The sequence below is a fragment of the Leucopleurus acutus genome (assembly GCF_964270905.1).
Source record: "Leucopleurus acutus genome assembly, chromosome: 9".
Lineage (NCBI taxonomy): Eukaryota > Metazoa > Chordata > Mammalia > Artiodactyla > Delphinidae > Leucopleurus > Leucopleurus acutus.
The window spans coordinates 10,609,436-10,634,217 of record NC_139144.1 but is presented as its reverse complement, the minus strand read 5'-3'; the positions used below and the strand labels follow the sequence as shown (position 1 = coordinate 10,634,217).

Below are 24,782 nucleotides of genomic sequence, written 5' to 3'. Positions count from 1 at the left end.
ATGTGGCATTATATCTATGAATTCATTTTGATTTTTAAAAATAAGAAAATGTACCAAAATGTTCACAAGAGTCTGTCTCTGGGTCGTGGAATTCTAGGCACTGTGAAGAGTTTCCTTTTTAAATATCTAATAGGTTGGCCAAAAAGTTCGTTTGGGTTTTTCCGTAAGATGTTACGGGAAACCGGAACGAACTTTTTGGCCAACCCAATATATCTTCTAAAGTGTTCACTAATAATAGGTCTTCTTTTAAAATCAGGAAAACAAGATCCAGATCATTTTTAAGAAGAATAAGTTTTCTTTACATTTTGTAGAACTCTGAGTTGACCTCACAGATGTTCCCAAGTCCTTCTCTACTAGTTCTAATTCTAGTAGAACTAACTCTGTACTAGTACAGGCACACCTCATTTCACTGCACTTCGCAGATACTGTTTTTTACAAATTGAAGGTTTGTGTCAATCCTGCATTGCGCAAGTCTATCGGCACCATTTTTCCACGGCATCTGTTCACTTCACGTCTCTGTGTCACATTTTGGTAATTCTCACAATACTTGAAACTTTTTCATTATCATTATATTTGCTATGGTAATTTGTAATCAGTGGTCTATGATATTACTCCTGTAATTACTTTTTTGTTTTGTATTTTGAAATTGAGGTATGTATACTTTTTTTTTAGACATAATGCTATTGTACACTTAATAGACTACAGTACAGTGTAAACGTAACTTTTATATGCACTGGGAAACCAGAAAAATCTGTCTGAGTCACTTTATTGAGGCGATATTTGCTTTATGACGACGGTCTGGAGGCCAATCTGCAATATGCCTGAGGGCTGTGCCCGTATTTAGTCTCTATGTGAAGATCCGCAAACACAAGCGTGTTTGGTGTTTGATTAATCTATCATTCTGACAAGTCTGCAGTGTGTGATGGCTGGACCTTCTCATCCGATACAGAGACAATCCTATGGGAGGTGGCTTTCTGCGCCAATAAGCTCAGAGGAGCTGTACAAGTTACCTTAATTTAAAGAGAGAAGGACAAGGGTGTCCGCCAGGTTGGGACGTGAGCACCGCTGGGCGGGGGCCCCCACTCCTCGGGTCATCCAACAATGGCCGGATGCAGGCTGCCCACCCTCCCAAGGGAGGGCCTTGATCCCATTTCACTTGACGAGTTGAACTGTATTCAAGAATCCACTCCATAAATCCGGCCATGACCATATTTCTCCTTCTCAGTAGAGAAATCAGATCCAAGAAAAGAGCAAACAGGAGATTGAATGAAAGCAGGAAAGAATCGCTGCACTAAAGCCCTGTGCCTGTGCTGGCTGGGACCCTGCAGGTGGCTCGGCAAACTGCCCCCTCCCACGGGCCTTCCTCAGGCAAAGGGCAGCTGGAGCCGGTGCCCCTGCCCCTGCCCTGCTCGGCCCAGGTGCGGCCACTAGAAAACGCCCCAGGACACCACCGCCCTCCAAGTCACAGAAGCAGTAGGGTTCGGTGCAGAAACCGTGGCAACCTAGGACCACAGAGTTACCAACCATCTCCAGTGACCCGCACATCCCCGCACGAGCCCTGCTCACGTTCTCGGCCACGGTGTCTGTGGAGGGTTGGTGTGGGAGCAGCTCTTCCTGTACAGACTGCTGCCTTCCAGTCTCGTGCTCGGGGTCTGCTTTTTTCCGCCAACACGTGGCATTGTGACGTGGTCTGCAATGGCCACACAACCAGACACGGCCCACTCCTGGCCAGTCCCTACGCTGGTCTTCGGACCCCTCTCCTTTCCTCCTGTCACCAGAACGATGCACTCCAGGCCTCGGCACCCACCTACCCAGGCTGGAAAGGGGGGCAGGTGTCCCCAGGTGTTCCCCTCACGGCCACTCCCAAAGACCTGAGAATCTCAGCATTTTAACAATTCACTTTACTCACAGGTGGAGCTGGGGTCAAGGACACGTGCTGGGCCTGAGGGCATCCGGCTCTTCCAGGCACTGCCTTAGCCCAAGCCAGGCTTCGGGGGTGGGGCTGAGCTTCCCTATGGGACATAGGAGCTCGCTGAGCCTGAGAGACAAGCAAGGCTTGGTCGTTCCGTCATTCAGGCCACTCGTAGGGATGGAGCCCTGCTGAGATCGGGGTCGGGTACTGCAACCTTACACGGGCCACCACAAGAAAGTGGCATGGGGTCAGTGCGGGAAAGTTCGGGGTGCTGAGGACAGAGCAGGAGGGTCAGTCCTCATACAGGGGCACCCGGATGCCCCCACTAAGCCCTGGAGACGTGGGGTTTTCAGGCCAAGACTGCGGGGTGCCCGTCAAGCACTCAGCACCTAGCACTGAATTCAGCCTAATTCGGGAGGTGGGTGGCATTGTATTTGCCAATTTACCCCTGATCCAACAGAGGTGCAAGCGGCGACTTTCTCAGACGACTAGAAAACTGTAAAAATACTAGAAAACCGGATTTTACAAAGCCAGGAGCCCCTTGGCTACTCTGCACCGAAATACAGTGAACTCCCAATTATGTAACAGAGTGCAGACGCACGGTCGTAGGTAACTCAGAGCACACCTGTATTTTCCTTGCGCTGTGCTAGGGCAGATTCAGATTTACCCGGGCGACTATCTGATCCTACTTAAAGAGGAACTTGAGAAGCAGTGAGGTGGGGTCACAGCACCCACTCTGCCTGCCCAAATACAGCTTGCACCTGCGGCAGGGCCAGCACAGGGAGTCACTGCCCAGACCTCTGGCACAGGATACCCGCCTGTCCTTGAAGCTCTACAGCAGGGGGAAGTTCTCCTGCCTCACCAAACAGTGGGTCAGCCTCCAGGTGACTGGGACACAGGCCCAGGATGAAACACAAATGTGAAACAGTGATTCTCAAACGTGGCCGCACACCAGAATCACACTAAAAATGCTGACTCTCGGGCCTCACCCCTTACCTGTGAAGTCACAACCCGCGGGAGTGAGGCCCAGGCGTCAGCATTTTTTTTTAACTCCCACGTTTCCAATGCACAGACAAGCTCGAGAACCAGGGCTGGTCTCAACCCTGGATTCACACTGGAGTTACACAAGTGGGGAGCATTTAGAAGAATTCTGACCCCCCGAGCCACGACCCAGGCCAATTCAACCAGGCCTTTCGGAGGCGGAAGCTGCATGGACACTCTCAGCACCTGCGTTTTGTCAAGTTCCCAGGTGAGTGCACTGCGCAGCCAGGCGGCAAACGCCTGCTCTGACAAGCAGGTGGAAACTCATGAGCTCCTAGAACATGACCTCATCTTCTATCTGGGCCACTGCAAGCTGAAGCACCCTTAAGCTATTTATCTTTATACGACTGTATAAGAATGAAGCCTGCATCATCAAGGCTTGCACGATGGGTTCTGGAAACTTCCTCGAATTCCCAGGAGCAAAAACAATCACCAAGGATTCATTTGGATTACTTGGCTCCAGAGTTAGTCTGAGGCCTCCTGACTTCAGCTCATTCAAATAAACATGTGCATCCTCTAGAGAGAGAGTGGAAAAGGGAAAACGACAACAAAAAGCTCAAACACTCTTCCCAGCTTAAATGTTCCCAGGATGACTTAAGGAGATTTTCCTCCCTTAAGCTGAAATAGGGATTGATTCACCGGCAGGGTATATTCTTGAAGAGCTGGGTGACGTCTGTTGGAAATCCCTAGTCAGAGTGCAGAATGATGTTGAAGACCTCGGCAGGAGCAGTGGTTCTGGGGTGCCCTCTCTGACCCGACCGACCCCTGAGCCTTAGGAAAGCGTACAGGAACGAGAGCGGGCTCCAACAAAAGCACACCAAGAGGCCGAGTAAAAGAAACTACCTTTTGGGCTTCCCTTACCAATACGCTCATGGTTTTTTTGTTTGTTTGTTTGTTTTTGCTGTACGCGGGCCTCTCACTGTCGTGGCCTCTTCCGTTGCAGAGCACAGGCTCCGGATGCGCAGGCTCAGCGGCCATGGCTCACGGGCCCAGCCGCTCCGCGGCATGTGGGATCTTCCCGGACCGGGGCGCAAACCCGCGTCCCCTGCATCGGCAGGCGGACTCTCAACCACTGCGCCACCAGTGAAGCCCTACGCTCATGTTTTACTCAAAGTAAGCTTGTAATATAAAGCACAGATGTAAAAAGCCGCACAGCAACCAGAAGGCAAGGTCACTACTGGCCTCCGGGGGTCTCCAAAGCGGACTTTCAAACATCTGAGGGGGCAGCTCCTCGGCAAGGTAACAAAACAATTGCCACGTGGCCCAGCAGTTCCACTCCTGAGTATTACCCCAAAGAACTGAAAACAGGGGTTCAAACGAATACTTGCACGTGAACGTTCACAGCAGCTCTATTCACAACCACCAAAAGGTCACCATCCAGAGATGACTGGATAAGCGCAGTGTGGGCTGTCCATGCAGTCGAATATCACTCAGCCTTAAGCCTGCAAAACCTTATGCTGAGTGAGAGGCCCGACTCAAAAGGCCACATATCATACAATTCCATTTATGTGAAATGTCCAGAAGAGGCAAATCCCTAGAGACAGAAAACAGATTAGGGGCTGCCAGGGGCTGGGGGAGTGTGGAACGGGGGTGACTGACCATGGGTACAGATTTCCTTTTGAAATAACGAAAGTGCTCTGGAGCTAGACAGTGGTAATGGTTGTACAACATTGTGAAGGTACTTAATGCCACTTAATTGTACATTTTTAAATGGTTAAAATGGTAAATTTTACATTAGGTGCATTTTTCCCCAATAAAAAAGATCTGAGGGGGTGATTTCTGTTTCCTAGGCTGGCCTGCCCAAGGGATTTCACCTTGAGATGCACGTTGTTTTATTTTAAATTGCTTTCTTTTTATTTATCCTTTAACACGAGTGTTAGGGTGTTACATAGGTTTTTTTAAATTATGTGTTTAAGTAGTTTGCATCAGCTATGACTGATTTCAGGGTAGTGAAGATGGCATCAGAAAACAGATGTTCTAAAAACAGGACCATGGGCTTGAGGGGTTGAGAACCACAGCTGCAGGCTGGCCCAGGCGGTTCAGAGCAGGCAGGAGAGGCCACAACTCCAGGCCTTTCAGGGACGTCAGAAGATGTCCGTCAAGGTGACCACGTGGGGCACCCGAATCTGCCTGTTTGTGTGGTGAGGGTCACTGCAGCGAAAGGAACTGATTCATCAACTCTCAGATTTATAATGTGCCTTTTTTTTTTAATTTATTGATTTGTATTTATTTTTGGCTGCACTGGGTCTTCATTGCTGCTGCACGGGTTTTCTCTAGTTGCGGCGAGCAGGGGCTACTCTTCGTTGCGGTGCGCGGGCTTCTCACTGCGGTGGCTTCTCTTGTTGCGGGGCACGGGCTCTAGGCGTGAGGGCTCAGTAGTTACGGCGCACAAGCTTAGATGCTCTGCGGCATGTGGGATCTTCCCGGACCGGGGCACGAACCTGTGTCCCCTGCATTGGCAGGCAGATTCTTAACCACTGCGCCACCAGGGAAGCCCCTTTAACATATAATTTAAACTGACAGGCTTTCCGCTATCAATTACTGAAAGTTGATATATTGTGAATTTCCTTCCGCATAAATGAGCTCTCTGCCACGGATGTCTGTCTGTTTGCAGAAGCACATGGGGAGCCCTGGCACAGTGTCCTAGTGCCATCTGCAAGCAGAACACAGGGTCTGCCAGGGTCCGACAATTGTGGGTTGGGGGTTGATGTACCATGAATAAAATATTTTGACAACCGGAAACAAGGAGCCCATAGGTATGAGGAGAATAGAGCTGGCTTCCTGCCATCCATGGATTCATAAACTTCACAGATTGAGTCATTTCTTTTGTTGCTTGGGTACTATCAGTTGAAATCTCCCCTCATTTAAAAAATGTGATCCAAGAAACCCACCGTTGAGCAGGGCTGCAGTGCAGCTGGGCGACCTGGGGGCTGGGGCGGCATGAGGCCACAGCAGTGCTCAGACGGGCTGTGGCTGAAGCACAGTCTGGTGTCAGCCCAGAGCAGGGGAGCTGCAGAGGTGCTGAGCGCCTACAGGGAGTGAAACGCCACCACATCTCAACCCATTTTACAAGGTCTCCCAGGGCTTTCTGAGACCCCACCTCTGAGGGGCCACTCTCGCCTCTGGGTGGGGACTGGCTCCCTACACTGCCCATGATAAACCTCGCTAAGGTCCCCGTGCCAATTCAGCAGAGACACATGGGTCTTTGGAGGGTCACCTGCATTTCCACCAACACCAGATCCCCTCTATTTACAAACATTCCACGCATCAGGAAACAAAATGAGTAAGTCACTGGCACTGCCCTCCAGGGGTTTTGATCTGGTGGTAAAAACTGAGTTTAGTGGAATAAGGGCTCAGCCATGAGATGCATAGTGAGACAGATGGACGCTGTTTACACATTATGGTGGGCATGTAGGTCAGGCGTGATGCAGACAAGCTTCAACATAGCGCCTAGAACAGGGCAGGAGCTGTGTGGCAGTAGTCACTATCATCTTTACCATCACCATCACCACCATCATCATCATCACCACCACCATCACCATCACCACCATCATCACCATCACCACCACCACCACCATCATCATCACCATGACCACCATCATCACCATCATCACCATCGCCATCACCACCATCACCATCACCACCATCATCACCACCACCACCATCACCATCACCATGACCACCATCATCACCATCACCATCACCATCATCACCATCATCGTCATCACCACCATGATCATCACCATCACCATCACCACCATCGCCATCACCATCATCACCATCACCGCCATCATCACCATCACCACCATCACCACCATCATCATCACCATCATCACCATCACCACCATCACCATCACCACCACCATCATCATCACCATCACCATCACCACCATCACCATCACCATCATCACCATCACCGCCATCATCACCATCACCACCATCATCATCATCACCATCATCACCATCACCACCACCATCATCATCACCATCACCCTCACCACCATCATCACCACCATCATCATCATCACCATCACCCTCACCACCATCATCACCATCATCACCATCACCACCATCATTATCCCTACCACCACCACCATCCTCACCAGTATTATTATTGTGCTGATAGCAAGTAGACTTTCTCAGAAGATGCTTAGCCTTCACAAATAATTTTCATCTCAGAAATAACCAGAGCCACAGTGGGCATGCTGCTGCCTGCAGGGCTGGTGCAATGTGAGCTGTGCAGGACATGCAGCCATCCCCAGAAGGAGCTCCAGGTAATACCATTCCCAACTCTCTACCACCAGATAAGTGGTGGTCTTTCTCATAGTCAGGACATGATCTGCAAGGAGTGAAGGATTTCAGTAACTTCAGGGTGCTGAGGTCTCTGCGACACACCTTTATTTACAGCCAGAATTAAGACACTGTGCAGCAGTCAGCATCTGGGGGCAAGATGCAAGGCAGGCCAGGGAGGGTCTCCCGTAGAAGATACAGCGTCGTGGAACTTTCCGGCCTACTTCCCATTTGTGTGCAAGACTTGAGGCCACTCTGGTCAGATACTGCCCCACATCAATAGGGCTGAGCCTCAGGCACACAGACATGGGACAATGCATCTGTGGCATGACAGCCACCATCCTGGGAATGTCATGGAGCCTTTCAGATTCATCGTCCCCTTCCTACTCAGCACGGCAGAACCGAGAGCCACATGTGGACCAGCTCAGCTCGGCAGCCCTGGCCTCCCCCACCTAGGGGATGGATGTGTGACATCTTCCAAGCACAGATTTCCAGCATCCCCAAACCTTCTGGAATGTCCCACAACTCAGAATCAGTTGGTTAGTGGTACACTTTTATGACTTTCCGTGCCATCCAGTGATTTTTTTTTTTCTGCTGCTGGCTGATCTTGCTTTTTGCAACCGAGAGGTGTCAATACTGACATTTAAATATTAAAATCAAACGGGCTCCAGTGTCCTCTATACCAGCCAGGGAGGGAAGGAAGTTCTCTCTCCACCTCAATTCAAGTGGCCGAAAGCTACAGACGTGCACATTCTTTTGATGGGATTTCTATCGATACAAGATGTCCCGGAATGAGAGCCAGAAGTCTGCATGCAGGCTGTTCTGAGAACCCTTTACACCGTCCAGATCCTTTTCATCAACGTAGTGCAAGTCTCAAAGGCACTACACTTCCCGGCTTGGCACTCTCCTAAAACAGGAGCTGACTCTGGAGTTGAAAGCCAAGCTCCGGGTCAGAAGGCCAGTCCTCATGCTGTGAGCTATGAGCTGCCCCGCCGGCAGGTGCTCATCGCTGCTCAGGCCTCCTACCAGAAGCTCACGTGCAAATTTCAGAAAGGTCTCAGAAGATTAGCACACACATTGCTTATACCTAATCTACTGACATCACCATAGTTTTAAAAGTATAAAAGAAAACCGGCAAAAGCCCGAGGTTCCTATCAAACATGAATGGATTAATAAACACTCTAACTGAATTTGCATAATTAATAACCTAACGTGCTGAATGTTACGGGTCTGTTGAAATATTCAAGTCCTTTAATTTAAAAAATGTCATTATTTTTATAAGACAAGGAACTAGAAAAGATCTAAAATTAATATTCCAATAATTACAGCGATGAGTTTATCAGGTAATTTAAGAATAGCTAACGAAAGGGTGGAGGAAATGAAGAGACTTTCTAACATCCCAGGCTCTATGTTTTATTGCTACAAGAATAAAGAAGAAGTTGTCACTAGGGACTGAGTTCCATCAACTGGAAAACAAATGAACTAAAGGAGGCTGTCAGACTGTAACCTGAGCCTTGGAATCCTTTTCCCCCTATACACTCAGCTGCCTCCAACTGCTTCCAAATCTCAAAGGAGGTTTTAATCCAAAAAAAAAGGTTTCTGGTTTTAATTTTTCCAAGCAATTTCTTTTAAGTAGGTTTGGTGAGATAAGAGACAGGATGAAGATAGCTTTGTTCCCAATGAAACGTTTGTTTTTTTTTTTTTTAAGAAGACGTTGGGGGTAGGAGTTTATAAATTTATTTATTTATTTTTGCTGTGTTGGGCCTTCGTTTCTGTGCGAGGGCTTTCTCTAGTTGTGGCAAGCGGGGGCCACTCTTCATCGCAGTGCGCGGGCCTCTCACTATCACGGCCTCTCTTGTTGCGGAGCACAGGCTTCAGACGCGCAGGCTCAGTAGCTGTGGCTCACGGGCCCGGTCGCTCCGCGGTATGTGGGAATCTCCCAGACCAGGGCTCGAACCCGTGTCCCCTGCATTAGCAGGCAGATTCTCAACCACTGCGCCACCAGGGAAGCCCCGAAACCTTTTTTAAACTCAGAATCTCCTGAATGTGTCTGATTCCATGAATTCATACATCCAAATCCTTCCAACTATTTAGATGCTGCTATTACTACCGTTGTCCTATGGCTACAGGGTAAAGTCTGATAATCTACTCCCAGGAGGCTCTTCCAGCTCCGTCCAGCTCCAAGTTACTTACATCCAGGGGCACAGGTACTCCGGGAAGAGGGGATGCCACACACTTATGATCCAGGTACCCTACGGGGGCGTGCGGACCAGCACGTCCTGCACTTCCACCAGCCGGGTACGTGATAGGGTTTCTTTTAACAGATAGAGCGAACGGAAATTCAGAGACTACATCCTTAACCCAAAGCCACACAGTCAGCCAAATGCACAGCTAAGCAGGACCAAGGTCTGCAAAGCTCAGGTAACCCAGGCCATCTGGACCCGGGGGGTGGGGTGGGGGTCTGAAATCCACTCCATCTGACTGCAAAGCGGGCAGGGCCTCTGGGTGCAGCCACAGGGGCTGAATCCTGCTCTACTGCGAATGACCTATGTGACCTTGGGCAGGCCACTTCCTGACACCTCTGGAAACTCAACTGTAAGACAGGATCCGCCCCTGTAGCCGAGGGGCCTAAGAAGATGAAAGGGCCCCGAGAACAATGCCTGTGGGAAGAGCGGCACCCCTGCCCCATCATTATCCTGGCTCGGCACTCAGGGTCAGACCCGGGAGTAGGGGGAGGCGACAGAGCTCTGTCACCCCTCCTGTCTTTACTTTTAGGGAACCAGCTGCTGCCCCAGAGGTGGACGCACGCCAACACGCTGACGCGGGAGGGCCTGGCCTCACTCTCAGCCCCGAGGTGACCTCTGGTTCCTTGCAGCGCCACACCTCCCCCAGACCCCAGCAGGCTTGGACGTCTGCCTTGGCCCCATCCGCCTCCTCTGTGTGGAAGCTTCTAGATGGACACTCCATTCCTTGACCCGGACACCCCACCTCTGTCCCAGTGCCCCCGGCCTGCGGGGCACCCTCCCAGGCCGCCCTGGCCAGCTCTCCGGGGCCCACAGCCTCTGCTTCACCAACGTGGAGAGCCTGTCACAGGCCGGATCCCAACTCCCTGCCCCACGTCCACTCAGCCGTACACCCAGAGGCCACCTCTGTCCGCCACAGCTACCCCCAGCCTTCCCGGGTCTCGCAGGTGGGCAGGAAGGCCTGGCCCTGGCCTGGCACAGCCGTGCCCTAAGGGTGAGAGCCTGCACAGTGCCCACCTCCTACCCAGGACAGCCCCCAGAGCTGCAGGGTGCCCACAGGGATGCCCTCAGGGCCCGCGACCCTGCAGCCGGGCCTGGTGGCCGGGATTCCCGCCGCGCCTCTCGGCCCCGACTCTCCGGAACCTGCCCCTCTGGCATCCCTGCCACTGCCCGCCTCCAGCCACCCCCATGGCCCTGGCTCTCCAGCTCACAGGCTGCTGCCCCACGGACAGCCTTCCCGTCCCCTGCGTGGCCAGCCAGGAGACATCTTCGGTACCTGGAGTGCACGGTTACCTGCCTGTCCCCACGAGGCTGTGCCCAGGGCCCCAACCGTCCTCCTCATTCCCCTCCCCCGGACCCTGTGTCGAGCCCGGCGCTCTTCCATGAATCCCCATTCTGCAAAACCCAGACCCGGGCAAGCATGCATCCCACGGAACAGCGGCTCACCTTGCCTCGCGGGGGCCCTGCCAGGGCCTTCTCCCGTGTCCTGCAGGCGGCCACTCGCCCGCAGCCCACCTCCCACACCGTCTGGGGCTGCGGGGCCGTTGGCCTGGCTACCCAGCATGTTCACGTGGGTGGGGATGGGCTCAAAGGTGGGGTCCAGCTCCAAGATCAGCCTGTTGAGCTGCTCGATGGACTGGTCGATGTCCAGGGTGGGTGAGCCAGGGGAAGGGTCTGTGCTCAGCTCCGGGCCAGTACCATTCACGACTCTGACATCTGGAATCCTGGGTTTGAGCGCTGCTTTGCCGGGAGGGGGTCTCTGCGTGTCGGGGGGATGTGGCCCGGGGCCTATGCCCCTCTGGACGGCCACTCTGCTGCTAGTCCCCCGGGTAGGGGTGAGCGGGACCCTAGGCTGGGTCTGCGCCAGGCCGGAACCGTCAGCGGTGCCGCGGCCGCCGAGCCTGGCCTCCCCGTCGGGGGTGAAGCCGTACTGGTGAGCGGCCACCATCTGCTGCTGGCGCACCCAGGTCTGCGTGGAGTAGCTGCTCTGCCCGTAGGCCTGCGTCGGGGCGGGCACGGAGGGCTTCCTGAGCACAGGCTGCGGCGGCTTGGGCTCGCGGCTCCCGAAAGCCTGCTCGCGCTCGTACGGGGGCTCCACGGCGAGGCCCAGATCGGGGGCAAGAGCACCGTGCTGATCGTCGCCAGCGGCGCTGCTGCATCCATCAGACAGGAGGGAGTTCTGGCTGCTCTGGTGGCAGGTGAAGGGGCCCAGGTGGGCTGACTGGTGGCCCTCGGAGGAGGAGAGGGTCCCGATGCTGTCCACACTGTGCAGGTCGTGGCTGGGCATCTCGTCGTCCAGGATGTCCGTCTCTCGGTCCTTGGGGGTGCTGTCTCCGTTCACGTGGACCTGGGCCGGTACGACGTGGCGGGTCCCGCTGTACTTGCTGCAAGCATCACTCATGTCCTTGAGGGGGCTTCCAGAATCTTCGAGACCAAAGCCACTGAGCAGCTGATCCAGCTCGGCCTTTTCTTGGGGGCTCAGGCCCCTCTTGGGTCCCGGAGCCAGGTGCTCCTCGGTCCTGTCGGTCCTCACCGAGGCCGTGGAGTGGCCCGAGTCACTGCTGACAGACAGGGTGTGGTCGCTGTGGTCTGGGCTGCTGGCGGCCGGGACAGCGGGGGACCCACCTGGGACACTGGGATCCGAGGTGCTCTTCTTTCCCACCTTGGCATAAAGGCTGCCGTCCACAGGGCCCTGCGTGTGCACCACTGGTGGGGAGAAAAGGAGAGACGGAGAGATGGACTGTAAGTCAAGGACGGAAAGGGGCTTCGCACTCTTGGAACAGGCCTATATTTCTGTCTGAACAAATAAACGGATTCACAGCAGACAACTTAGAACAATCAGGGCCAAAGATGCCTCTAGGGTCCCCCAATTCTACACACACTCCTGCGAAGCAAACGCCAACGAAAAACACTAAATAATCAAACATTTTCAGGCCCTGAATTGCTTCTACATTTTTATGCAAAGAGAACGGTCATTTAGAGAACCTCTGGGCCTCTCCACACTGGACTCGTCTTGCCTCGAGGGCTCACTGTTGATGGCGTCCTTAGTTTGAAAGCTGAACACGGCGCTGCCCACAAATCTCTAAGACTCAAGAATGGGTGGCGCCTGTGACAGGAGAGAGCTTCTGTCAGCATCTATGAAGCGGCCTCCAGGGATGCGGGTGACAGTCCTTGGGAAGCGGGACATCTGATTTAGGAGCCTGCTGTCCTCAACCTTCTGAGATCCTCTAAAACCTAAATATGCGACTCAACGAAAAGAGAAAACACAGAACTCGTCCCGGCCCTGCCTCCCCATTAGGGCAGCATCTCTGGGCCAAGGAGGTGCTGATAAAGACACGGCAGGACCTCAGAACACAGAAGGGGAAGCACTGATCTCCACGCGTCAGGACGGCCGAGAAAACAAAATGAGGCCTCAGAGGCAGACGGGAAGAGCGCTCCTATTAGTCCTGGCTGCGGCAGTCACCACTCCCTGGCTCACAGCAAAGAGCCGGGAGGGCACCCAACAGCACAAGAGAGCTTGAGGTCAGCACCTCCCTCCCGCTCCATCCTCCTCTGCCTCCCTGTCTGCCCAACTGTGAAATTGCCGGCATACCACCACAATAACGGAGCTGCAGAGGGCTTGACCCACGCTGTCTGGGGTCCTGGAAGCCACTGCCTCCCGGCAGCAACCGGGCCTGGAGCCGCTCTGGAGGGACCCGGCTCGGCTCTGGCCCTGGTGGGCTGCGTGCACTCCACCATCAGCAGCTTCCGGCTTTTTTAAAAAACACCGGGGTGACACGCCAGGACAGAGATCTGTGGGGTATCTGGGGGTGCTGTGCTGAGAGCACATGCGAGCCCGGCTTCCTTCTTATCTCAACTGTGCCCAAGAGGAAGAAGCGGGGCTAGAAGTGATGGGGGATGGCAAACAAACACCGGAGTGCAGGCCGGCATGAATCTCAGCGACCCTCACCTTAACGTAGCGCCTGGTGGGGAGGGCTGGGGGGAGAAATGATACATAAAATACGGTAAATAAACCAAGTCTTCAAGGCAGGCAACTGGTGACGTGAGCATCTAAGTCAGAGGCAGGAGCTGGATGCAGCTGCGGGGTAATTGGGGCAGGTGTCAATGACAGCCGGTGGCCACAGAGCACCTATCACGGGGTGTGCACTCAGCACATTTCCTCTAACCTTCTAGCATATTCCCCTTCTAAAGAAAAAGAATTGATGCTGAAGGAGCATCAGTAACTTGCCCAAGGTCAAGGGGAAGCCCAGGTGGGACCAGAACCCATGCTCTCTGGCTCTGCAGCCTGGGAGCCCTTGGCCGCCCGGGGCCCTGCTCACAAAGAGGTAGCACTCGGTCATGATGCTCTGCGTGGGGTCAGCGAGTGACCCAAAGGTGCCAGAGGGAGGACCTGCTGCACCCAGCTTTGCACACAAGGACCCCGAAATGAGCGCCCTCAAGTTACAGGGCACCTGCAAACGTCACCCCTACAACCGTGGAAGTGCAGAATCAACCCATGTGTGAGCCACTAGGTCATCACGCTTAGGACACTGCTGGGCTCACGCAGAACGGCCCGTGGGTGAAGCGGGAGCTGGAGCGTCAAACAGACACCAGTTCAAGTCCTGGCTCTACCCCAACCCGGCCTGGGGCCACCAACCCTGTGTTGGCCCAGCTGCACAACAAGGGTTTGGCTGTGCTCTACATGAAGCTCAAACATGGGCACTGAAAGTCACAGCACACAGATGAGTGTCCTTCTAGCCCTTCTAGCCCTTCTAGCCTTCTAACGTGGCTTCTGTGGGAGACCCTCTGTGGCCAGGAAAACTCAACTAAGGCAAGACCTGGGGAACCAGGTGTTTCCCTTCTATTCTGCAGAGAGAGCAGGAGAGCACACTCCCCTCTGTAAGAATCCCAGTCCCACCAGAGCGGAGGGGAGGCCAGGACAGACGACCAGCACACAGCCAGCCAGTGGGGATTTCTAGAAACAGATGTCCATGCGTCCATGACTCAAGTCCTTCTCCCTGAATCTAAATGAAAACGGACTGGCGCAATGAGTTAAGGGGAAACAAGGAAGCCAAAAAGCAGCTGTACAAAGATTCTTCTGATTTAAATTCACGCAGTGCCCGTTAATCATTTTGAGTAGAACCCCGTGGCGACCCCACGTGAGGAACAGTCCATAGGGCCTGCAGGAAACGGAACAGGACATTTCCCCTTGGCTGCGAGCTACGAGTAATCCCATTCTTATTATTTTTATTAGTAGCAGAAATCTTAAAAATGATAATAAACGCATTAAAAAACAGCCCGCTTGCCACGGACTAAACACTGGCTCTGTGCGAGGCCAGGCGCTGGGCACTTCAGCCTTGGTCTCATGGGCTCTCAGAGCTGCTCGGGGGGCGGTGGCGAGACACCACTGCAGACCCTTTGCTAAACGTCCTACCACACACACGGGTGACTGTCTATGTCAGAAAACGTCCGGTAAACGGTATATCTATAGGAAAAGGATACGAACCATCTCCGAGAACCCTCAAAGTCAGACTCGCCCAAACTTCTGAATCACTCTGTAGGAGCTCAAATCTTCCCAAAGGCACAGGGCCTCTGGGGGGCTGTCCAGGGGCCTCCAGAGACACCCTACTGCACCCATGCTTTGTGATCCCGGGGAGTGTGGGAGTCAGACTTGGGGTGAGGAGGAAAAGGGGCCTCCGGTACCCACTGTCCCTGCCTTGCACTCTTTGCAAAAGGACTCGGACTGAGTTTCCCTGCACCCGGAGATGGACTCCTGTTCTGCATTTACTCTGTACTTTCCTGGTCAGGACATTTAGACTGTTCAATCCCCTGATTCTTCACTTATAAAAGGGAATAATTAGTCTTATCTTTCAATGCACTTATAAGAATTAGAGAACATATATAAAGAACCCAGGACCTAGGCTCCTGAGATCGGTAGCCATAATTATCTCTTTTTTTAAATTTTATGTATTTATTTATTTTATTTTTGGCTGCATTGGGTCTTCGTTGCTGCGCGCGAGCTTTCTCTAGTTGCGGTGAGCGGTGGCTACTCTTCATTAAGGTGCGCGGGCTTCTCATTGCGGTGGCTTCTCTTGCTGCGGAGCACGGGCTCTAGGCAAGTGGGCTTCAGTAGTTGTGGCTCGCAGGCTCTAGAGCGCAGGCTCAGTAGTTGCGGCGCACGGGCTCAGTTGCTCCGCGACATGTGGGATCTTCCCGAACCAGGGCTCAAACCCGTGTCCCCTGCACTGGCAGGCGGAGTCTCAACCACTGCGCCACCAGGGAAGTCCTGAGGGTAGCCATAATTATTAAAAGCCCCTTCCAAGGTGGACAAGGCCTGGCATTCCCTGACTGTGCTCATTTCTTCCCTGTCCACCTTGCTGCTCCCAGACCACAGCAGGCACTCCCCTGCCCCAGGGCCTTTGCTCGTGACGTTCTCTGCCTGCTGGGTGTTTGTCTGTGGCACACACCTACCTTCAGACCTACTGCAGACTGTCTCCCCCACAAGAATGTGGGCTCCAGGAGGGCAGGGGTTTGTTTTTTGCTCCCTGTGGTATCCCCAGCATTAGGAACCAGCCCCTGGCACCCAGTGGGCACTGAGTACTGACAGACTGAATGCTCTGGCTTGTTCTCACATGACAAAGCCTGGGGAGCTATTTTGGAAAGACGTTCAGCTGCCTTAGCTGGTTAAAAGGCTAAAAATAACTAACCAACCTTCTGAAGGTAGAAGTGCCCATAGCCCTTGGCCACCTGCAGCCCCAGGGCCTCCGCTCCCCGGACATCATAACCACCTCTCCCCCAGGTAGACTGCACAGCCCCAGTGAGTAGGCCTTCAAATGCAACCCGACTGGAAAGGTGCCGAAGTCAACGAGTGGATTCCAAAATGTCGAAGAAAACAAAAGGTGCAAACCTAAATGTGACCCAGTGTGCAGGCAGAGGGGCAAAGGTCCGAGGGACGTCTGAGCACTGTCTGTGCGGCCACAGGACTGCGGGTGTGAAGAGGGCAAGACAGAGCCCTGGCATACAGCAGGTGCATAACAATGGCACCGCATCTTTGCCATTTCCCGTCTCCTCCATCCTCCTGCCATTAAGATGGATCTTCCCAAGCAGGTTCGTCCCCACAGCTGCAGGGATGGGCGGGGTGCACCCACCTACTCATGGCCCGCCTCTAAACCACATCTAGAGAAGGGCGACCTTGCCTACGGGGCTGGTGTTTTGTTTTCTGAGACCCCATGTGAAAACTGCAGGGTGAGAGCAATGAAAACAGAATCACAGCCAGGGACAAAAGTTATCTGGGGGGCGTGGGGGAGGGGGTCACTGCACGACTGACTGACTGCCAAACCCTCCATGGAAAGTGAGACGCAAGCCCCAGCCTCGGTGTGTGAAGCCCCCCAAAACTTTGGTCAGTCTCTAAGGACACCCTGACTTAACTGATGGTACAGTGCCCCTTTTAATTCAGATTTGGAAAAGTGATGCAGAAAGTAATTTTCAGAGAACTGACAGAGCCAAACTCCCTCTGTGATCCCTGGCATGGCTGGGGTCCCACTGCCACCACCAAGGGCTCCCAGGGGAAAGGAGGTGGGACCCCTGGGGTGAAGGAGGCTTGTGGGTATGAAGCTCAGCTCCATCTCGGAGCTCAGAGTGCTATCAAAGCTGGGGTGAGTGCGGGGCCAGCGGAAGACGTCTGGAAGGCATTCACTTCATCCGCCCCTTGCATCCTTTTGTAGATTTAAATGACCCATTTTAACTTTGTGCTTCCAGCTCAAGGGGAGTTTGGGGGAACTGAATGAATCCTCATTCTGCAGATGAAGACCCCAATCTCCAGGTAGAGATACGACCCGCCCAGGACCCCCAGCTTTTCCACTGCAGATGCAGGACAAGAGCCTTTGCCTGTCCCAGTGCAGGATCAACCACTTGCTCTGTGTCCTGTCCCTTCCCGCCATCCCTGCCCCACCGACCAGAACCCAGGGCCCCTTCCAAAAGGAGGCCTGTGAGTTTCCTGGTAATGATTTCCCTGCATCCGGGGGCCTAGTTAAAAATCAAACAAATGTTAACTACGGCTCTGATCGCTTCCGCTGAATGACACACCAGGAAGGTTCCCATCTGGAAAAGAACCAGAAGAAAGACAAGAGCCAGTGGACATTCTTGCCTCGTTAAAGGGCAGAAGCCGAAGCACGGACTCCCCGCCCCTGCTCTGCTACCGTGTGCCGGTTCCCTGCCCGTTCCCACCCAACTTTTGAAACGGGGCTGTCTCACAAGAAGGAAAAGAGACACCCCCCAAATATTTCAAAAGTAAGCAAAGAAAATGAGGCAGACCTAAAAAACAAAAAAAACCGAAAACATTCCTTCTCATCCTGGCTGAACGCAGATTAACCGATGCCCACCTGTGCTCACAGGTATGCGCTCACAGGTGTGTGAAGAATTAGCCAAAGGGAAGGCAGCATCTCAGCTCCACCGCCATCCGAGCACCAACCACTCGGCTACGAAGAAGGTGTAGAACTGATCTCTAGTAAGTTCAGCTGTCCCCTGGGCCTGACGCCAACACAAAAAATCCATTTCAAACAAAAGAGCAAACCTGAGGGCTTCGTCAAGCTCGCTGAAATCTTTCTTTCTTCTATATACTGACTCTACGCATCTTATGTTTTACTTTTGTGAAAGGTTTGCTTGAAAAGCAACTTTTCATTTCAAAAGATCTAACAGGATCCTCCTTGCAAGTCTTCAACAGAGAAAACCAGAAAACTCCTCTCCAGGAACGGTCGCACGAGTTTACTGAGCACTCGCCACAGCTGCTAGTGAGTTGTTTATGGAGATCGAAATGGAATACTCAGTAGAGTCCCGACTACATGCTGGGATGAACCAGCCTGGGGAACAGGGAGAGGTGTCAAGATACGGAGGGCGGCAGGCACACTTCACGGCATCTGACGGGTTAGCAGAGGCAGAAAGAGAGAGCAGGATTGCAAGAAGGGATGCATCTGGGAACAGCGGCTCTCAGGTGAGGCTGCAAGGAATTGTTATTTCTATCATCAGAGAAAGAGAGAATGCAGGAAAGCCGTCTCCTGCAATGGGGCTGACACTCTAAAGACAAAGGCTCTGTTTAAGCACCTCTTATGTGCCAGGACACCGTCACGCTCCAGGGATGGACCGCACTTAATTCCCCAAGCAATCCTGTGAGGCAGTAATCGACAAGCCCATCTTATAGATGAGAAAACAGAGGCTCAGAGAGGTTATGCTAATATTTAAGATAATAAAAGGCTACTGAATAGATCATCTGGAATTCAAACCTACCTCTGCCCTACTCCCAAATCCATGCTTTCTGTTTTTTTAAAACACTGGAATTCTAAACCTGACCAACCACTTTCATGTGAAATTAACAATTTAATTTCGGAAAGGAATTTCCCTAAATGTTTTCTTTTTACACACACACACACAAACACTCCTTAGAAACTACTTAAGCACTCTGTTTTCCTCCCTAACTCCCAAAATGGTGCACTGTCGGGACAGGATCCTGTGCTTTGAGGCTGCCGGGTTGATGATGGCAGTGTTATGTCTGTTTCCTAGGCTACAGCAGCAGGAGCCATGGCAGGCTGCGCGTTTCTGTCCTTACAATGAATGAGCTGTTCCCGGGTACACCACTTGGTCCCTGCCTACCGCACCCACAGCCCCTTGGGAGCCCTGATAAAGGGAAGGCTCCCCGCCCACGCTGACTCAGCAGGAGACAGGCTGCGTCTCCGGGCGCAGACTGCTGAGCAGTCGGTCACTCCCGCCTCCTGCGGCCGGCCCCGCATGGACCACCTCCAGCTCGCCCCTCCAATCGGCTCACTCACTACTCGAGGCCACTCAGCTAAACCAACTGACCCCATCAACATGTCCCAATACCAGACGCCATGAGTCTACCAGCCGCGGGCTTCCCGGGAAAAGTGTCTGAGAAGAAAGACAGACAAATGATGCCATCACCTGCAACTACACCCAAAGCACTGAGTGAGCAGCTGGACTCCAGAGGCTTCCACGGACATCCGGAGGGAAGAGATCGGGGGCAGGCACTGGGCTCGCGGCAGGGAGGCTGCTACCAAGGGCCACCAGGGATGATTGGGGTGACAGACGTGTTCTTTGTCTTAGCTGTGGTGGGAGCTGCAGGATAGGAAGTCAAACCCCTAGATGCACAGCAAACAGAGTGAACTTTACTCTATGTATGTATTGGGTTGGCCAAAAGCTTTGTTCGGGTGTCTCCATGCTACAAAAAACCCAAACGAACTTCCTGGCCAACCCAATAAATTATACCTCGATTTTTAAAAAGGTCATGAAATCAAGACAGAAATGAGGCTCACAGTGCAATGGGCCACCCCCCAGGCACTGTGTCCGCCTGCCCCCTCCCGCCCCCCCATCTCCTTTTCTCTCTGCTCCCGCCCCCGCCGCCTTGAATTCCTCCACTTTCTCCCTCTCTTCCAGGACCTTCCTTCCTCCTCCTAGACTCCCTGAGATGGTGAGAGCTCTCTCCTCTTCCGGGTAGTTGTCAGGGTCCCTTCGTGCCCCCCTTGTGGCATAGAGCTTGTTTTAACTTTTTCACTGGAGTGATTTATGTGCACATCCTCAGTCCCCTTCTGGACTTTCTGGCATAATCCACCTGGGTGTGAATCCTAATTAAAAATCCTCCCTGCGGCTGTGTGACCTTGGGCGAGTTACTCAACCTCTCTGTGCTTCACTTCCCTTATTGGAAAAGTTGCCGGGCAACAGGTGTTTGATGAGGTCTGCCCCAGGATCACCATGGCGACTCGGTGAGACCAAACACAAAGGGAAAAGCACAGGTGGGCACTGGGTGAACACGGTCCCTGCCCATCCCCACAGTTGTCCTGATGATTCAGGGTTCCTGTCCGTGTTCCCTCCAGCCCAGAGCCTGGGGAATGATAAGAATGCCTCGTGCTGTCCCATTAATGAGTATTCTTGACTCAGCCTGACTGACCTTACACTTCGGAATATGTTGAAGAATTGCTTTTTAATAGAGACCTAAAGTAAAAGATGGAATTTTACAAAACCTACCTGAAGGTTCTATAACCCAAACTGCACAGCGCGGCCCTCCGGCCGGCCAAGCAGCCCACCTCCAGCTCTCACCAGCTGTAAAACATTGTTCGAGCCACGTGATCTGCTCGGCTTCTCAGCTTCCTCTGGGACCAATAACCACGAGGACAAAAGCGGTAGCAGTAAGCTAGCTGAGTGACGCCGAGGGCCTCTGCATCGTCTCAGTGGGCTCACCACAAACTCGCCTCTGCTGAAGCCGCGCGGTCGTGGGAACTGTGCCCCGTTCCACAGGGCTCAGAGGCAGGATGACAGCCACATGGGCGGATCTTCCAAAGCACACCCAGGGGCCTTCCTTACCTCTGCACATCTCGGGACCCTCACCCTAGTGGTTAGAGACCGTTTCTCCCAGACCTGCTGCAGCGGCTCTGACTGACCAGCTGTGGAACCGGCGACAAACTGCCCAGCTTTCAATTTTGAGAATGGGCCCTGGCACTGGCCCAGCCCTGCAAGACGTCGAGAAGCAGGCGAGCATCTCAGTGCCTGCTGTGTGGTGTGCAGGCAGAGGGGGCACCTGAGGTCCCAGTCTCTGAGGCCTGGCGAGCACTGCCACAGAGCAAAGCAGCTGGAAGGGGGACGGGCCCAGGGCAGGAGGCTGGGCTGGGCGGGGTCAGTGACCCTCAGAGCTGCAGGTGGCTTTGGAAGTGTCCCAGGGATGCCTCTTCCCTTGGGGGCCTGTGGAGGCTGCAGAACCTTCACAATCAGGAGAAACACCCAGGCTTGGCCGGCGTCCCTCTCAGCGGAGTCCTGGTCATCTCACCAAGTCAATGAGACTAACAGCCCTGTGTTTGTACTGAATTAGGTCCTATTCCAAAACTATCGAGAGCTAAGAAAGGATGGCCACACTGGGGCCTCTGAGAATATTACCTTTAGCCTACAACAGCACAGACGGTGACTGATACGTCACAGGTGAGGTGAAATGTGCCTTCTACCCCTAAACAAAAAGGCAGAAGATGGTGATTAGCTGCTAGGAACCCCAGGGGTGTGAGAGCCTGGCCCAAGCCCCTCCTCAGGCTGAGTTCCAGAAATAACTCCACAGAGCACGGAGCTTCTCTGGATATGCTATCCTCGTACCTTGTGAGCAAACGCCTGCCCGAACCCCCGAACCCAAAACTACCCCACTGAATGCCAGGCGGGGAAGTGGCACCTGGCCTGCCAGGAGGGCAGATGGAAACCGCTCCCTCTGGAGCCAAGTCGAGCTCTGTGTAAATGTTTTCTAAAACCGAGGCAGGCTGTAAATTCTTGAAAAAAACAGTGAGAGCAGGAGGGGGGGCGTTCCAGCCAGAGAGGCACAGGGCTGTCCAGGAAGGGACGCGCCAATGTCAGGGCCCAGCACCTGGGAAGCTGGAGCCACACCGATTCCAAGCCCTCCCGGCGGTCCCCTGGGCGAGGCCCGGAATGCTGTGATAAAGGAGCGCTGGGCTTCACAGTGGGGAGGCAGCAGGCGTGTCCCGGCCGCAGTGACCATGCCCCAGACAACCATGCCCCAGACACGATGCTGGCAGGACCACTCCTAAGGGGGCCCCTCTCCTGTCCAACCAACACCCCAGCTCGGGCCATCCTGTCGAGGGCGCTTATCTTGGCCACCGATTCCCTTCCAGGCACTCCAGTGAAAACAGGAGGTCCTGCGGCCCCACTCAGAGGCCACCTGGGCCAGCCAGCCGCAGAGCTGGCCACGAGCTTCTGCACATAAACCCCACTTCAAACCATCACTGAATCTCCAAGGGCAGAAGCAGCTAAGACTCCTCTAAACTGCAAACAGTCTTCCCGGAGGCCTCCCTGGCCTCCCCTCTTGCCAGGTTAAAACTGCTGTTCAGCTCGTTCCTCACCAACGAACACCCTCTCCTCTCCCGGGAGTGCCATCCTATCCCTCTGGTACTTTTTCTGGCTGGCAACTCTCTGGTCTCAACTGAGAGTCTCTGCAGCCTAGCAGAAGCCGTGCACACGCGCGCACACATGCACACACATGCTCCCTGCTCACCTTCCTTCCAGACAGCCCTGCGGCTTGTTCAGCCCACATCTGTTGGGCCCTGAAGAAAGCCTTCAACCCCAGAACGCAGCATTCCGGGATGGGGGCATGTGTCCCCCGCAGGGACCCAGCCTCCCTCTCTCTAGGTAGTGGAAGGTGGAAGATCTCCTTAGCTAAGAAAAGGACTTTGGTTCCACCCAAAAAGGCCAGTGCGATGTAAACACGGGGTTTCCTGCAATCAGGTTTAGTGAAATTTGAACCCTGGAGGCTCAGGAGGCGGGGAAAAGGCTTCTATTCGAGAGCCACCCAGCGGGACCAGTGTTCCCTTCCAAGCTTCCCGGGCTGACAAGCTGACGTGCAGAGCCAGCACCAAGCTGCCTGGGTTTACAGACCACAGTTTCAGCATCGTTTGCTTTCTCCGGCATATCTGCCAGGAAGTCTTAGCCTTTACACCCCCATCTCCTGGGGCTGTGTCTCTCTTTCAAGCTCGATGTGGCCAAGTTCACTGTCCGCGTTAACTGCACACGGCCTATCTTTCGGGGATTCCTTGCACCTCAGGCCTCTTTATGTGCAACTTAGGTGGGCTTCAGCGAACGGTTTCCCCCTGTGCTTCGATCGCATGTTGGTCACAGCACAGCCAAACGCTCCGAGTCTTGAATGAACCTAAGACACCAGAGCAAACAGGCAAAGCCGTTCTGATGCCTCCAGGATCCCACAGCACAACTGGAACCTTCACAAACGTCACCACCCAATCAGCCTGAGGGGGGGACACGGGACAGAGCCAGCAGGTCCCAGACACAGATTTCTCCAACAAACCCCCCCAAACGGCCACCAAGGCACAGGTTACACCTGTGCTCAGGAGAAAGCGTCTCTTTTATTGCGGAACACAATGCACTGCTTGTGCAAGAAGGTCTATTCAGTTTGGTGTTCGGCAAAGGGTCCTGACCAACCCCCGTTCCTGTCGAGGGAACTGACATCATCGTGCCCACTCTGCAAATAACACGGTCACTGCAATAAAGGAAATGACTAACTGATCACACAATACTTTGCGTCAAAGAATTCACATCAAAAGAAAAGACGTTAGAAACGGAAATCTGAAAGATCTGCTTTGAGGACTGAGAAAAATGGGGCCTGGTCGCGTTGCAGCCAAGGTCATGTCCAGAGGGCGTGGAGGTCCTAGCCTTCTACAGGAGAGAGTCTTCAGATCAGACCTCTGCATCCCAAAGCTGACAACCATGTGAAGAAAACACAGAATAAGGTACCGACAATGAGGAAGAGACAGAAACAGCTGTACCCCGGCCAGTGGTCTCTTTTCTCCATTTCTAACAGAACGAAGCTGCGTGACTAGCTGTGTGTCAGAAGAAGCCTGGCCTTTCGTGTGGCTCATTTTCTAGTGCGTGGGGCGCAGGGTGGGTTTTCCTCATGTTGACGGCAGCTTCACAAATGAACCACGACAGCCTCCATGAATGCATGGCAACTGGCACCAGTGCGACCTTCAGATCTTGGCAGTTGTGCGGCTACTCGCGCCCAAAACACCGTCATGTTTCCTCCGCTCCCACCTGTGGGTTTCCATCACACAGAGCCCGTTCAGGCTGTTAGTGTCAACCTCTCCTGAAACAACATGGTCTTGGGACACGCTGCTGATGTGTGGCCAAAAGGGAGCCCCGTGGCTCAGTGTTTTTGAAAGGCCTCCAACCTTTCAAAGCTACAGAGGTAGAATTTTGTGCGTGGGGTGACCTAACTGATACTGAAAAAGACTTGGTGGGTTCCCGAATGTTCCTGGGAGGAGTCGGCAAAGTGGGACAGGAGACCCGCAGAACGTTCAGTGTGATTCCTGGTGTGATACCCATAAAGACAGAAGAAATATCCAGAAAAGGAAAACCAACTGGGACTAAAAGCAGTGGAAATTTCACAAAGTAGTAGGAAACGTCGGCAGTATAAGAACAGCCCAAGGTCAAAACATGTATAAGAAGGCTCACAGCAGCATTAATCACAATAGCCAAAAGGTGGAAGTAACCCTCACGCCCACCTGCTGATGAATGAACCAACACAATGGGGGTCTAGCCACACTTTGGAACATTATTCGGCCATGAAAAAGGAGGGAAGTACCGAAACAAAATGAGTGAACGCTCAAATCATCAGGCAACGTGAAAGACACCTGTCACAGAAAGCCACACACTGTGTGAAATGTCCAGACGAGGGAAATTCACAGAGAAGGAAGACGAGGTCACCTGGGGCTGGAAGAGAAGGACTGGGGAGTGACTGCCAGTGGGCACGGGGT

General features: G+C 53.4%; 1 protein-coding gene across 2 annotated transcripts in view; it reads right to left on the bottom strand.

Moving 5' to 3' along the window:
* Window positions 1-24,782, bottom strand: part of TNS3 (tensin 3) — a 224,120-nt gene that overhangs the window by 62,272 nt on the left and 137,066 nt on the right. For both annotated transcript variants that reach the window (XM_082846490.1, XM_082846491.1), the window contains one exon: window positions 10,933-12,192. In XM_082846490.1, the coding sequence (XP_082702616.1) occupies window positions 10,933-12,192 (1,260 nt within the window). The remainder of the gene's footprint in view (window positions 1-10,932; window positions 12,193-24,782) is intronic.